Below are 16,384 nucleotides of genomic sequence, written 5' to 3'. Positions count from 1 at the left end.
TCCCCAGGCTTAATAATCCTCAGAGACATTGCACAAGTTTCCTAAAATTTCAGTGTGGTAGAAAAACCATTTTTCAAGATTTCAGTTTGTAATCACCAAACTTTTAGATTGAGAAGAGAACTCACAATTTATTGAGCCCAAGTTCTTATTTAAGAGATGACTTAAGCCCAGGCCAGGTGGCTTAGATGGATGGAGCATTGTCTCATACACCAAAAGGTTGCAGGTTCGATCCCCAGTCAGGATTCATACCTGACTAGGTTGTCATACATCCCTGGTCAGGGCATGTATGGCAGGCAACCAATTAATGTTTCTCTCTCTCTCTTCCCCACCCTCCGCCCCGCAATCCCTTCCTCTTTCTCTAGAATCCGTGAACATACCCTCAGGTGAGGATTTAAGAAAGAAAAAAAAAAGGCCCTGGCCAGTGTGGCTCACTTGGCTGGAACATCATCCGGTAACCAAAGGGTTGTGGATTAGATTTCCCACCAGGTGCATACCCAGGCTGTGGGTTTGATCCCCAGCCCAGGCACGGAGAATCACCAGTGCGGGTGCAAACGGAAGGCAACAAATTGATGCTTCTCTCTCTCCCTTCCAATCTCACTAAAAGCAAAGTAAAAATGTCTTTAAGTGAGGATTAAAAAATTTTTTAAGAGAGATGACTTAAACCTACTTAGTTATCAGAAGAATCATTTTGTTGGTAATTATCACATGGGATAAATTAAAAATCCATAACACCTATACTTTTACCACCATAGAAATAAACTCAATTAGTGCAGTGTGCTTGATTTTATATTAAGTTACTATAACATAGTATGGCCTATAGCTTATGTTTCTCACGGTCAGAGGTTTTCAAACTGCACCCCATCCTGCCACCCTATGAAAACTGGGCAAGTGGAGGTTCTTTACAGCAAAGCAAATCACTCCCTTTGAGTAAAAAGGGAATAAACAGAGTTAACAGGTCATTTACACTGAGCGCTTCCCATTGCAGGCACTCTCCTAGGTACTCTGTGTATGCTCACACATTAAATAGAAGCAGCAACATAGTTTGGAACGGCTCATTGTGCTCTATTCGAGGGAAGCCTGTTGTGTGTCTGCTGCACACAGCAGAGAGAGAAGCTCCAGTGCTTCTGTCGGATAGGACGTGCAGTGGATACAGTCGTTCCCACTGAAGCAGGGGCTGGAGAGGCAGAGGAGAAGACCCCCCTATGGGAATCTCATCAATCTTTGAAGGTAGCTGAGATTTTAATAGTTAACACACTAAATTTTTGCTGCACAAATGGTTCCTTGGCTAAAAAAACAGAAGTGGTTGAAAACCCTTGTTCTATTTTATCAGCACATCAGTTAAGCCATGATTTCATACTTCCCAAGTGAACTATAATTTGTAAGCCTTCTCTTTCCCATTTTAAAATATGCATTTCTCTCTTTTAAATTTTACAACCCATATTCTTCCCCTCTCCCTCCCTAAATTTAAATGTGTATATACTGGAGGTAAATGATGATATGAGGTGAGAAGGAAGTGTAAGGTTTCTATGGAAAAGTTAAGTAAATGGCAAATAAGTGATTTTTCAATATTAAAAAAAAAACAAATACATGACAAGGTCAAATAGAAATTTTGTATTATTTAACGATATAAGAGAAAACTTCAAATAAATTTCATGGCTACTTTAGGCTGCTCCCCCAAAAGCAGCACACATCAGCTTTTCTGAAATATCCCCAAATTACTTTAATTCAAATCACTCTTACTATTAATAATTGCCCATTATAATCACAAATAGCTTATAATGCAATTTGAGGAGCAGGCAAGAGGGATTTGATTAACACTGAATACTCCATCTATTTTCCTATTCTTTTTTTTTTTAAGAGTTTATTTACTGTCAGAGAGAAGGGAAGGGAGAGAGCAAGAGAAACACTGACTGGTTGCCTCTCACACGCATACCCCCAACTGGGGACCTGGCCTCCAACCCAGGCATGTGCCCTCATCAGGAATCGAACTGGTGACCTTCCAGTTTGCACGCAGGTGCTTATGCCACTGAGCCACACCAGCCAGGGTCCTATTTTCCTATTCTAAAATTAAACTTCGAAATTATGTGTGGCAGATGCTGTTTATTTGGTTAGAGAAGACAGGCTTTAAAAAAAAAGAAACTTTATAATCACTACCTTTTAAAATAAGTAGTTATGCTTTTCACATATTTGCTCATATGTCCTGAAATGACCTCTTTTCCTTTAAATAACTAAAGAATGTTTTATTACAGTTATAGGTTTACGAAGCTGCATCCTGTTTATCAGTTTAACTTTTCTGACTAGTTCACTATCTAGTTGCATTTCTCTGTGGCTTTACTTATTAACCTGTTCTGATTTCATTTTTTGAATAATTTCATCTTAACTCTCTGTACGATCTGAATACATCTGTGCCATGTGGATCTGATGAACACAGAATATAGGAATATAGTGCAATAAATTTTGTCAAATGCAGAAGAACTACTGTTATGATCACAGCACACATACAAAAGGGCTAGCAGGCAGAGGAATGCCCCTCCAGCCACAGGATAAGACAGCATCTATGCACAGTCCTCTCTCTGGTATTCACAGTTACAGAGCCACTTGTATGCTGCTTTGAACATTCCAAAGTTTCCCACTGTATTTTTACCGTGCATCACGATGTATGTGATGAATAGTTAAAGGCTCTCTCTCTCTTTAGGTCTTTAGACAGGCCTGCCAGGTTTCCCATTAGGTATTTCAAGACCTGCTCAGAACTTAGCCCTGGACCCCCACAGGAGCTGAGTGTAACTGCAAAGGAAATCAGGAAAGACATATTGCTAGCCACATAGTGTGCCACAGTAGATGCCATTAAAAGACAGCCATCAGTAACCATGTTTAGAGGACAGCCTCTCGCTGAACAAAACCCTGGTTTTATCTGGTTTGTTACCTAAAACTTCCTGATCTTGTCAAAATAAGTACAAAGCGAGACATTTTGTTAACAAGGGTCAAATACACATAAATCAGAAGTGATGTGTGTGTGTGTATGTGTGTTGTGTTTTTTTTCCAGTAGAATAACTGAAACCGACTGTGGCCAGAATTATAGTGCAGAAAACAGGTTAAAGTTACATGATCTACAATTATTGAACAAAAAACTATCTTACAGAAATTGTCAGTTAATAACTTCTTACCCCCAAAAGTGCTTTTCGCAATGACAACAGCATACATCCTTTGCTGACAATTTGATCAATATTTTGCCATGTGAATGCCAGCGGGCACATACGCCCCTGTGCCTGCACACTCGTGCTGAAACTGGAGAACTGCAGTGTCTGTTACATCTCATTAATCTGGGACAATCTCTAGGACTAAATCATCAAGGGAATAAAAAGATACTAATGCTATTAGACAGTATAAAATGGATATGTTCAACAAACCCTGGGTCTTAATAAAAGTCTTTGTTAAAGTGTAACTAAATTGAATCAACAGGCAGGCAATATTACCATCCATTCTTAATAAAACCAACGAGAAGATCGAATGACGAGAAACTAAAATAGCATTGGGAGGCAAAGTCATAAAAGATGCATGATGAAGAAAGGAACCCAGCGTCAATTTCAATAAGGAGTTCGGAATACCCTTTCTAAATTGCCAACTGAAAGATTTATGTTCCGCTAAAACCATGTTGCTAAAACCAAGTTTTGTGCATTGTTCCTACAATTACAGATGAACGAAGTACTTAAACTAAATGTTTCTTTGAGGTGACATAGCAACATAAATATCCAACACAGAGGCAGGGGGGAAAAGTGACAAGGTATACTTTTAAGAATTCAAATGGGATTGAAAATAAAAAGTCAGCAACGATTATTGTCAATGGCTCTCTTACCTGTGTTTTTTGATGCCATTGGAGAGAGCATCTCCCCCTCCACAATCTTTTCCTTCGGACATTCTGTGTTTTCTACTCAAATGCTCCCCTTCCTCTTCAAAGGAGTGTGCCGTCACTGCTTCCAATCTACTCAGGGACCGTTCGGACTCGGAATCTGTGGCAGAGCAGGTTCATAGTCAATGACTGAACTTGGCTTCCGTAACAATGCGTATCTCCCTTCATGCACCAGGCTTTGAAACTTAAGCAGCCTACTTTGTCCTTAGACAATCCATCAGCCACCTCCTCAGGGGTTTCAGAGAGCCTACACCCAACGAGGCTGATGCGGATTTAGAAACAGGTATAGGTTTCTACCAACTTATAATTAAACAGATTTTATATATTAAAAGAGACTTCCAAAGAGCGAATTCTTTAAGAAATCATATTCAGTAGCTCCCCCGCCCAGAAATTTCTATTTTATCTTTTCTCGCAAAGCATCTCAAGCATAACTTTTTTAAAAAGCATTCCATTTTTATAATTCATTATACAGAAAAAGCCGGAGGAGCTGTGCTTGTGAGAAGTATAAATGACATCTGATACTACAGACACAAAAGCAAAGGTAATTTTAAAATACTTAAAAAATACTTCTTCTGGTATGATATTACTTAAATCCTTAAGAGCTAAAACCAGAAGTGTCCATATAAGACCTCATTATCTGGCAGGCATGTTTAGGATAAAAATGCCATGCTCCCAGTTGGCTGTGTTCAGCAGTGAGCCGTCTGCCTGTTTGGGAACGGACTGTCAGGCACGCTCACATTCTTCACGTCCTCTGCGCTTCTCCGGGTGCTTCAGTGAACGTGAGGCGGGCCCTCGGGGTTAACAAGAATGCTAATGGCCTTGTGGTTTGAGTTGGGTGAAATGGGATGGAACCTAGGTTTTCTGACTCCATGTTTAATGCTAATATTTCAGCTCAGAGTAGCAGCCACTTAGTCTCGAGGAAACATTAAATGGTTCCTAACTTTTTATTAAAAGGTAAACCCAAGGTTAACGTCCAACTTCCCTGAAGCAGATGACTATACACTCCGCTGGCGTGGGCTCCGGGGAAGCACTCCTAGACACATTTGAGCAAAGTTCCTCAAACAAATTTTCGATCATGTCCTTAACATATCTTAAAGCCAAAATGTTCAGGAAATAAAATTTTTTAGTACTTCTCTTTCCCTTGCACCACATTGTATAATTCAACCGAAGTCACGGAACTTTATTTCTATCACATGGGGTCGATTAGTAACTGCTGGACAAGCACAATTTCAGGTTGGACAGCACTCCGTGACCTCTGAACTCTGGACCTCTGAATGATGTAAGTTAATTACAGGAAGCCTTTCAATGCTGGTAAAGTTATTTTTATTTTATGTAAGTATAACACAAGAATTTAAAATATAGCTTTCTTCTGCCATGTACCCTATAACAAATAGATCTTTTAATAATCAATTTAAAGAAGTATTTTTCATTGTCAATTTTGGCAAGCTGTATGGCCAGTAACAAGGGGACTGTTTACCCATTAGATGAAATAAGCAGTTCTTAAAATTACATTTACAAAAACAATTTAATAAATAGAAAAAAATGCTTTTAACAGAATGCTAGGGTAAAAAACCAGGATATTATTTTACCACTCTAAAACATAAACAGAATAATAATTCCACCTGCCCCAGAGCAGGGCCAGTCTGGCCCGAGAGATGGGTAATTGTACAACGAGAGGCATGAGGTGACAGGGTCTGCCTGAGCCCAGCGCGGCAAAGGGGATGAACCCACTTCCTGGGGTGGGCACACGGGTGTCAGGAAAGGCTACCCAGGAGAGGTTCAACTACAGACAAACCTGTGAAAAATTAAAGTGGTGCCCTGGGGGAGGGAAGGGAAGAGCTGTTCAGAGGGAACTGCAGGGGCAAACCTGAATGAACAGGATGACAGGGGTCTGGGATGGTGGCGGGGTGGGGGGGGGCGGTTCTGTCACTTTGACATCGTCAAATGTGTTTCATATGCAAAAATAAAGAAATGGAAAAGCCAAACAAAATTATCTTGTCTGTATTGGTCAGCATTGTTTAAGATGCACCATCACTTTATAACTTAGATGTCACTGAAGGGCTTCAGAACAGGCCTCCCTGTGACGTGCTGCTGTGGTACCTGGGTTACTTTGAGCTGAAGTCAGTGGAGGCCCTGTGCGCTCGGGGAGAAACGTCTGTCCCTCCCGCAGGTACCTGGAAGAGTCTAAATTGGAGGCCTTGCCCATAGGAAGAGCAGTCACCAGACATAACGTGTTATGGTCTACCTATACAGCAGGGCAAACACCTAGTGACTGAGCACCTGCTCCTCCTCTGACCCTGCTCCCTCTGCAGCCCCAGGTCCCTCGCCGTGTTCCGTGGCTCAGGGTACCACATATATAGACTTCACTTCTCCTTTCCGTCTCTGCACCTCTCATGCATGTGAGGTCTCTGACTCGTAAGTGATAATTCAATCCCCAAACTTCAGGGTTTTCCATTTTGCCCACATATGTAAATATCAAACAGGCCAGATTTTACCTACCATTCAGTGGTACTGTGCAATATATCAATGCCTTAGTGGAAAGCTTAAACTACTGGAGAGAGTATGTTGATGTCTCCTGTTTGGTGGGTACAGCGCTCTCTTACAGCTCTGTAGTATGAGGACACTCCGCTCATGCTTTAAAAACAAACAAGGCAAGGAAAGGAACGGAGTGACTGTGTGATGGGTACAAAGTTTCACTCCGGGATGATGACAAAGCCCTGGGGACTGATGCTGGTGGTGATGGTTGTACAACAGTGTGACGTGCTTACTGCCACTGAACCGTGCACTTAAAAATGGTTAAAATCGTGTGTACATTTCAGCATGATAAAAACAAAAACAAAAAAACCCAAACAAGCAAACAACCACCTGTCCAGACAAAACCAAAGAAAGACTCAGCGCACTGGACACAGGGACCGCGTTCTGTTCCTGTCATCTCTTACCTCAATGCCAATGGTGAAGGAAAACCACATCGACGCAGAATTGGTTGATTTTTATACAGACGTATTATTAAACGCATTATTATTAAAAGAAATGTATTTTAACAATACACACTGCTAGATTTCAGGCAAAATTAGCCTTTCATTTTTTTCTTCTATTTCCCACTGCATTTTCCCCTCCCAAATATGTACGCTTCTATGCAATAAAAGTCTCTCAAAATTTTCAGAATACTTCACCCACCTTTGAAAAACAGGGTAAGAGATTTATGAAATAGCCTTACATTATTTATTTAATTTTTTCTGGGCAATTAGGAAAATTTGTATAGCCCCAAGCAATGACTGGAAATGAAATAGAGTGTGTGTGTGTATTTTATATTTTATTTATTTATTTTTAGAGAGGGAAGGGAGGGGAAAGAAAGAGAAAGAGAGAAAGAGAGAGAGAGAGAGAGAGAGAAAGAGAGAAACATCAATGTGCAGTTGCTGGGGGTCATGGCCTACAACCCAGGCATGTGCCCTGACTGGGAATCCAACCTGCAATGCTTTGGTTCACAGCCTGAGCTCAATCCACTGAGCTACACCAGCCAGGGCTTAAATACTCAGTATATATTTATTTGTGGGTTTCTTTATTTCCATCTAGTTCTGAAGGGGTTTGGGCAGCTTAACTGACAACTATATTTTAAGACAAAGTGTCAGAGTAACATTGAAAAGCCAACTGTCTTTTGCAAGATAAAAGCTCTAGACTAAGGGAGACAGACTCTTTGCCTGATTATTTTCTCAGTTAAAACAGTATTGGCACAAACTGGTAGTTACAAAGTAGTCGTGGGGATGCAAAGTACAGCACAGAGAACATGGTCAGTAACACTGTGGTGACTGTGTGCAGTGCCAGGTGGGCACCAGAAATATCGGGTGCGGGGAGCACTCCAGAAAGTGTGTGACTGCCTAACCACTGTGCTGTGCACCTGAAACTAATACAAAAGGACACTGAATGTAATTTAAAAAATTAAAAATGGTACCATACAAAAAAATAAAACACTAGTATAAATAACAAGTTTGTCTTAATGACAAAAATCTCCAGTCACCCAGATCTTCTTTTGAAGACATTTCACTTGAACACGGTCCCCTCTCTCAGCCGAAGAACATGAATGCCAATGGCTGTGAGGGGTCGGCAGGACTAAACATCAACTCACCAAGTTGTACACATTACACATGTACAGCTTTCTGTACGCCAATCACATCTCAATAAGGCTTTTTTTAAAAACTTTGGAACTAAGAGAATCATTACCTCAATTCTAATTTTTGAGTTTTTCCTCCTTTTAAAAGGCTGAAAGAGGTCATGAAGTTAATGATATCAACATGTCAACAGTTCTCATAAGGTATTCTGATAAACATTTTTTTAAACGTGACCTTTGAAAACTAGCTTGAGAACAAATAGTACAAAGGAGCAACATGTGGAAGAACCATGGATCGTATCCAAACACCACCCCTCCCCCCGCCCTGTTACTGAAGGTAACAGGAAATGGCCAGGCACACACACTCCACTTAATACCTTTACTGTTTACGGCTTCCCACAAACTAGGCATGTTCTAAAAATGTCCAGAGTAACCCAAGGTAACCCAAGCTTAAAATATCAGTGCTAAATTTTTATTTAGTTTTAAGATACTACTGCATAAACTAAAAAACAACATAGTAAATATAAAGAACACAAAGAAGATAAATAAAACCAACCATATTTAAAATACGTTATAAACTAAAAATCAGGATGAGTCCAAAGAGGGCTGCCAAGAAACTGCTACGATAATCTGCTAAGGAAAATGAAAAAAATTTGAAACAGAATCTTGGCAGCAAGCAACAAGAGCCAGAGATATTCTAGACATATCCTCTCTAAATGATGTCCAAGGTCAAAATCAGCCAAATGATACAGTGTTGCTTGTGACAGGGTTTCTTAAAAGTATTGGCCGCCTCCCCCCCCCCCCCCCCCCCCAGTAACTAAATCTACAACTGTTTTCCACACCTTAAAAATCTGCACATGTAATTGAGGATGAAGAATTATGCAAACCACAGCGTGTGGGCTACTGGAAATCTTATGTGTAACTATTATTGACTATTAAATCCACAGAGCTTTCTAATTTGTCTTGTTGATAACCTGAAAATTATTTTCAAGTTCACCTATGCATTCACTCCACAAAGAAAAACACTCTAGAACTAAAGACCAGTTACAGAATAACCCATAGTTACAAAACAAAGTATTTTCATGTGATTCACTTTAATAAAGTAACATTTACCAAATACCAGGCAAAGGGTAGCTGCTGAAACAGTTTGGAAAGATTAATGAGATAATGGCTAGTGCACTCCAAGGATTCAAAGCCCAATCTAGTGCAAGACATACAAATAAACACATGTTTATGCAAAGTGTTTGTGGGAAGAGTGGGAGAAGTCACTCTTAGCGGACCTTGGATAAGACTCCAAGGGAAGATGACATTTGAACAGCAATCAATATGAAAAACAGTTCAAGGCAGGAAGAAAGGACTGAACATGTGAGGTGGGAGAGTAAGCCGCCTGAGGCCTCAAAGAACAAGGTGTCTGCCCAAGAACTGCTGGCATGGCTGGAGAGAAGGGCGGCCAGATGAGAAAGACGTGGTTGCCAGAGAGAAAGCTTTCAAGTGGGTCAGGTAACAACTGGTTAAAGAAGATGTGGTACACATTTACAGTGGACTACTACTCAACTATACAAAAGGAATGAAGTCTTACCCTTTGTGACAACATGGGTGGGCCTAGAGGGTATGATGCTAAGTGAAGTAAGTCAGACAAATACCATGTTTCACTGATATGTGGAATCTAAAGAGCAAAACAAACAAACAAAAAACAGAAACAGACTCAGAGACACAGAGAACAGACTGATCGTTGCCAGAGGGGAGAGCGGTGAGGGAGGCAGGTTAAAAAGGGGAAGGGAGTAAGAAGTTACAAAACAGTCATGGGATATAAGGTAGAATGTACAAAATAGAGTCAATGATATATAATAACTGTGTATATTGCCAGCTGGGTACTAGAATTATCAGGGGAATCACTTCATAAATTATGTAACTGTCTAACCACTATGTTGTACACCTGAAACAAACATAAAATAAAAATCATATGTACAAGGGAGGACCCCTCAAAAACTAAAATTATCTTCTGGAGGATGGACCCCTTGTAGTACAAACTTCCCCTGCTAGGTGGGTGTTCCAGGAACCCATCTGATCAGTGTGCCAGCTGGCACTGTTGTGAAAGGCTGCATCTGCCTTCAGTGACACATTTGCCCAGTTCATGGTGGGTGATTTACAAGCACACCCACCACCAGCAGTTTTTGACCAAAAATGGTATGAATCCTGTGACCCATCCCCCTATTCACCCGATCTTCCCCAAATGATTTTTTTTGGTTGTTGCTTTCCCCAATGAAAGATGTCCTCAAAGGGAAAAGTTTTGATGATGCAGAAGAGGTGAAACAAAAAATGGCAGAAGCACGAAAAAGCATCCAAATCAAGGAGATAAACTGGTTTGAACAGTAGAAGAGAATACATCTCAATAGGTGTATTGCATCAAATGGAGAGTACTTTGAAGGTGACTGAAGTTTAAGCATATAAGAATACACAATTTTTTATAAATAAATTCCAGGTTTATTTCGGGTCCTCCTTCATATATGTAAATAAATTTAAAAATAAAGTGGGTCAGATCACAGAGTCTGGGCTTAACCTGTAGTAATGGGGAGTAGCTGGATATTAGAAAAACATCCAGGGACTAAGAAATGTGTTTTGGATTTTATAGATAACTCTGACACATCAGTGCCATGGCCACTATAACAATTACCACTAACTTGGAGGCTTAAAACAACAAAAAATAAATTTTTCATAATTCTCAAGGCCAGAAATCCAAAAGCAGTTTCAACTGGACCAAAATCAATGTGTTGGCAAGACCACCGTCCTTCTTGGGGCTCTAGGGGGGAACACGATCCGTACCTCATCAGCTCTGGTGGCTGCCAGCACTCCTGCACTTGTGGCCACATCCCTCTAATCTCTGCCTTCATCCTCACACAGTGTCTATCTAATTTCTACCTTTCTCTTACAAGGATACTTGGAAAAGTATGTAGGTCCCACTCTTATCTCAAAATCCTTATGACATCTGCAGAGATCTTAAAAAAGATTATAGGTTCCCAGGATTAGAAGGTGGGCATACCACCTGGGGGCCATTTTCAGCCTCCCACACCTGACAATATGCAACCCAGAAGATGGGCTGGCAGGGACAAAGACTGGAACAGAAACACCTCTTAGAAAGGGACTGTCATGGTCTGCAGGGTCTAAAGGAGGGGCAAATTGAATTAAAGCCCTGGCAGTGAGTAATAGTGGAAGAAAACGGGGTGAGGGGAGACTAGACACCCCGATACTGGGGGTGGGGGTTAAGGAAGAGAATAAAAGGGGACTTCCACTTCCACATGTGTAGTTGTCACAGTGGGTGGATGATGATGACCCCATTACCTGAGACAGAGGACGCAGCAGGGCACTAAACGGGATGACAAGCCTAGTTCCCACTACATAGCGTTTGAGATGCCTTGGGACTTTTCAATAAACAGATGGGAAGCCTAAGAATCTAATTATCCTCCATAACTAACTGGTTCTCAGATTCAGTCAATTTAGCTTTAAAAGTGTGTGTCAAAAATTCATTCACTCAAATATCTGAACTAATATGTGCCAGAATCTACGCTAGTTGCTAGGGGATGCAGAGTTCCGTACGAAATTTGCCTGGTTGAGTGACAAAGCCAACAAGAGCCAAATAATCACACACACACAAGTCCAAAACGTCAACCAGACTTCCAGAAAGAAGCCTCTGACCTTTAGGAAACAGTCAGAGGGATACGTGTTCACTACAGATACAAAGGGAAGAACTGAACTCCGCACTTTCACTTCAACCACCTTTGTCCAAACTCTTGTCATCTCTCACCCAGGACACCAGCGGCTCGAATCAATCCTTACTCCCAAATCACTAATATTCTACTACAATGTGAGCTCCTGAGTAGGGACCATGTCTTATTTTCCTTGAATTCTTAGTTCTCAGGATAATAGAAGCATATTATAAAAGTTCCACAATAACTAAGAAAGTGAATTTTAAAATATTAATCTTTATCACTCTATACATGTCTGTCTATTGTCTCCCTACCACCTATATGCTAAAGTTCAAATTCAAAAGCAGAATCCCCTAATGAGACTCATTACAAGTTGGTCCTGACGACCTTCTTGGCTTCGTCTCATCGCTACCTCTCCACATCCAAACCCCCACCCCTGCTTCAGTCACAGCACGTTTCATGGTGTTTTTGAAAACTGTTTTTCTCTGCCTTTGTATGCGTTGCTGTCTTCCACAAAGAATATTCTCCCCCCAGCTTATCTGCCAGAGAAGACTCTTCAAAAAACGCCTTGTCTTTGTTTATTCTGTAATCCTTTTTGTAACTTTCCAAAGCCGTTAGCTGCCTCACCTCTGAATTTCTGTCATATTTTTTATGTACCAGTTGGTAGTACTTACTCATTAACTTGCCCAACAAATATTTGTTCAGCACCTCTTTCTCGCTCTAGCACTGCCCTCACACAGGAGCTTCCCTCATTTTAACAGTGGGAGATCAACAAACAAATACATTATGTGAAAGGTGCTGTTTTTTTAAAGGCAAGAAAAAAGGATAGAAAATGGCACAGTGAGTGTTCCTCTGAGCAGAAAAATGAAGGAAATGAGAGAGTGAGCACTGTGGATCCATGGGGTAAGGGAGTTCCTGGGACAGGAAATAATGAGAAGCAAAAGCCTGAAGGAGAACGTGTTTGGCAAGTTTAAGAACTCATACTGCGGTCAGAGTGACAGAAGAAAGTGAGTGAGGAGGACACAAGCCAATTTCAGAAAGGTGACAAAGGGCCAGATCATCTAGGTATTTGGCATTTATTCCAGCCAAGAAGAAAAGTCTTTGAAGGGTTCTGTGCAGGGAACTGATAAGAACTGATTCCTATTTCGAAATGATCACACTGAAAGCTGTGTTTAAAATGTTGCTGCAAATAGCCCTGGCCAGGTGGCTCAGGTGGTTGGAGCATTGTCCCACACGCCAAAAGGTTGTGGGTTCAATTCCCAGTCAGGGCACATACTAGGTTGCAGGTTGGATCCCCAGTCAGAGTATGGCAATAGATCAATGCTTCCCTCTTCCATCAATGTTTCTCTCTCTCCCCCTTTCTCTCCCTCTAAAAAACAACAACAAAAAAATCAATGAATATGTCTTGGGATGAGGATCTAAAGAAATGTTGCCTACCAGTTTGAAAGCCAGCTAGAAAGCTACCACAATAATCCAGGTGAGAGATGATGGGGGCTTGGGTGTAAGTGACAGGAAGAGAATTATGGGAAGGGTCCGATTCTGCTGCATTCCTAAGGAAGGTCTGACAGAATTGCTGGCAAACACACAAACAAATAAACAAATAAGTCTGTGATGGGTAATTCAAAAGTTCTCAGCTTTGGACGAATCATCTGGAAAGATGGCTCTTCCATCTATGACAACATGGAAGACAGCAGAAGAGGCAGGACTGTGAGTAGAAATCAAAAGTTCTCTTTTGGACAATTTAAGACATTTAGAAGATCTTATTAGACATTTAAGTGAATATGTGAGGGGACAGTTAGACATGAGTCTGAGATTCAGAGAGAAGACAGGACTGGAGACACAAAACTACGGGTTTGTCAGAATTCAGACAAGGTTTAAAAGCATGGGACAGATGAGGTCACGTAAGGCAAAGTCGGTCAAGCTTTAATGTCCATAGAAATCACCTATGAGTTTGAAAAAAACACAGATTCTTATGCACCAGGTCTGCATTTAGGTTCTAAATGGGGCCTCATCCTTCAAAACGTTGTGCCATGTGTTACAAACAGAAGGTGTTCAGTAACAGTCATATTCTACAGTGCTCAGCTGGCTGTACTTCACACAGCCATCCTCTGCAGGGAAATAAAGGAAACACAAAAGTTAATACGACAAGCTCCCTGCCCTTACGGGATGTGCGGTGTTGTTGGGGAAATGGAGAAACACAAAGAAAGTTATGTAACAAGAAAAAAGGGTAAGAACAAGGCAGTGTGGCTAAAAAGGGGGGGCTGGTGGCAGGGGAGGACTACGTGCTGAAACACAAAAGTGAGTGGAATCGCCAAGTACTAGGCAGGTCCACAGTATAGAAAGGGCACAAAAAAAGACCCAGATAAGAAATATCCAGCATTTTCAAAAACAAAATGTAGAAGGAGTGAAAACACTAGGCTTGGGAAGGTAAAGAACAGCGTGCACAGCACCCAAACAAATGGCCAAGATGCACTCACCGCTCTTTCCAACAGCCCTGACTGACCTCCGTGGCCACACTGTGTCTTCTGTGGGCAAAATGTCAACACAGACGTTACCGCTGTTCTCAACTACTAACAGAGGTATTTACTGGTTTGAACTTTATTTGACATAGCCCATAACCATTCCTGTGTTACTCTTCTCAAGAAAAAGCCAAAGCTGTTAAAGTACCACCTTCCATTTTGAAAGTTTCGATTTGAAAAGACACAAGCACCTGCTCTTGGAACTGCTGAGACACACTGAAACTAGCTTCAATTTCATGACATAAATCTACTGGTTTCACCAATTTACACTATTGGGTTCTATGCATTATTCATGCACATTTTCACCAAAATAGCATTAAGGGGAAAATCCAGCAACAAAGGCTTCCTTGAGCAACTGATCAACATGATTCTTTTAAAAAAAAAAAAAAACAAAATAAAACAAAACAAAACAAAAAACACATTTTGAAGCTTTAAGATTGAAAAGGCAGATATTTTTGTGAATCGTTATGTCAGACCAGTACTAAAGAATAACAGCCATGAAGTTATTTGACTGGTAATAAATGTTTCAAAAATAATTCCTCAGAACAGTGATGTGCAACCGGTATGCCACAAAGACTTTGTAAAACATGCAGCACCTGACTGTTAGGTCAGGGGCACTGACCTCTTTTCCCTTGGATTGTCAAATAAAAAACTGACAACAGCCAACACAACAACAGCCATCCAGCGTGAATGAATCAAAAGTATACGTATTTTTTGTCAGATTAACATAAAATGCATTTATTTTTGGTGTGTTGCAGTATTTTAGCAGTTAGTTTATACGTGCCGTGAGATGAAAAGGGTGAGCACTGCTGCCTGAGAAGACCCTCGGAGATTCACAGCCATTCACCCCGCACCTCTCCCGCTCACTACTGTCTCATTTACCACTCTGTGTGCAGGTCTCACACCTCCAGTCGTATTGTATTGTACGTTCCTGAGACTGAATTTTCTTTTTAATACCCTCATCCCTACTCACTCTTTGTCACCACCCTCCTCGCCCACCTGGCCTCTCAAGTGGTATGGGCAGACTGTATGAAATTGGCAAGTGTCACCGATTGTAACGTGCTCTTTATTAAGCACCGATATATTTTCAGGGAGGACACAAGTATCAATGACATTTGTTTGACAACATGCATAACAAACATTTAGAGAGCAACTGTGATTCTAGGCTAAGTACTTCAGGGATATAAATAGATCTGGTTCCTAGCCGAAAAGGGCCAAGCACAATACAATGAAGGAGCTATGAAAGGGGTGCATGCGGAAGGAAGACAAGAGAATAAATGGTTAATTCTGCCGGAGGTGGCGGTGGGGAGGAGAGACCACCCAGGACAGGAGACAACTGAGAGATACTTGAAAGCTCTGGCAGGAGAAGAGGGGAGCACACTGTAAACCTGAAGGTGAAAGGGAAGAAACATGGTAGGAATATGTAGAAGGAACCTCTTCTTCCTTCCCTAAAGTGTTTCCCTCCACACATTTCCATGCTTCATTTGTGGGCAGAATGGAATCTTTCCACAGCATGTGTTAGTTTCTCACTAAGTCTCTGTGCTTCAATGTGCATGAATTGTTTAGTCTTTTTCTCAGGAAGTGCTCACTGACAGTAGTATCAGAAATGCTACTCGGCATAACCATTTTACCATTCCTTAAACACAAAAATGAGGACAAAATGTGAGCTTCATTAGATTTACCTCCTTTAAATCCTTTTCTACAATGAAATTACACCACATTGAGAAAAAAAAATCTCTTTGCTTTAGGGAATTTTATGCAAACTTCAGCCACTGAGCATACTCAAGTAATAATTTTTAAATAATCAGGAGATCCCATGGAGTTGGAAAATTTTACTACACTGCATGCTTGCATCATGGTTCGCCTCACCACCGTTATTAGATTTCCACCAATCCTGGTTATCTAAAAAACTTAAAGGGATGTGATAAGGGCAAACAGGAAGTCACAGGACTTTAAATCTAATTAAAATTATCCTTTTATTTTAAAGGAAATAACACAAGTCATCAGCAGCTTTTAAAAAGAAGATTAAGCATTCAGTGAAATATACAAATATTTTAAAGTAAGTATCTCTAAAAATCTTTTTTTTTACATTGTTTAAATAGTAAGATAGGTTTAATTATTATTCTGGTTAGGCAATTAAAAATAAGCA

At 40.7% G+C, this 16,384-nt stretch overlaps 1 protein-coding gene across 6 annotated transcripts in view; it reads right to left on the bottom strand.

The window, feature by feature from the left end:
* OSBPL1A (oxysterol binding protein like 1A) overlaps positions 1–16,384 on the bottom strand; it is a 208,100-nt gene that overhangs the window by 55,760 nt on the left and 135,956 nt on the right. For all 6 annotated transcript variants that reach the window (XM_028523968.2, XM_036009197.1, XM_028523969.2 and 3 more), the window contains one exon: positions 3,854–4,007. In XM_028523968.2, coding sequence (XP_028379769.1) covers positions 3,854–4,007 — 154 coding nt within the window. The remainder of the gene's footprint in view (positions 1–3,853; positions 4,008–16,384) is intronic.

This window comes from Phyllostomus discolor, chromosome 9 (genome assembly GCF_004126475.2).
Source record: "Phyllostomus discolor isolate MPI-MPIP mPhyDis1 chromosome 9, mPhyDis1.pri.v3, whole genome shotgun sequence".
In the NCBI taxonomy this organism is placed as follows: Eukaryota; Metazoa; Chordata; class Mammalia; order Chiroptera; family Phyllostomidae; genus Phyllostomus; species Phyllostomus discolor.
This window is presented reverse-complemented; position numbering and strand designations above follow the sequence as displayed.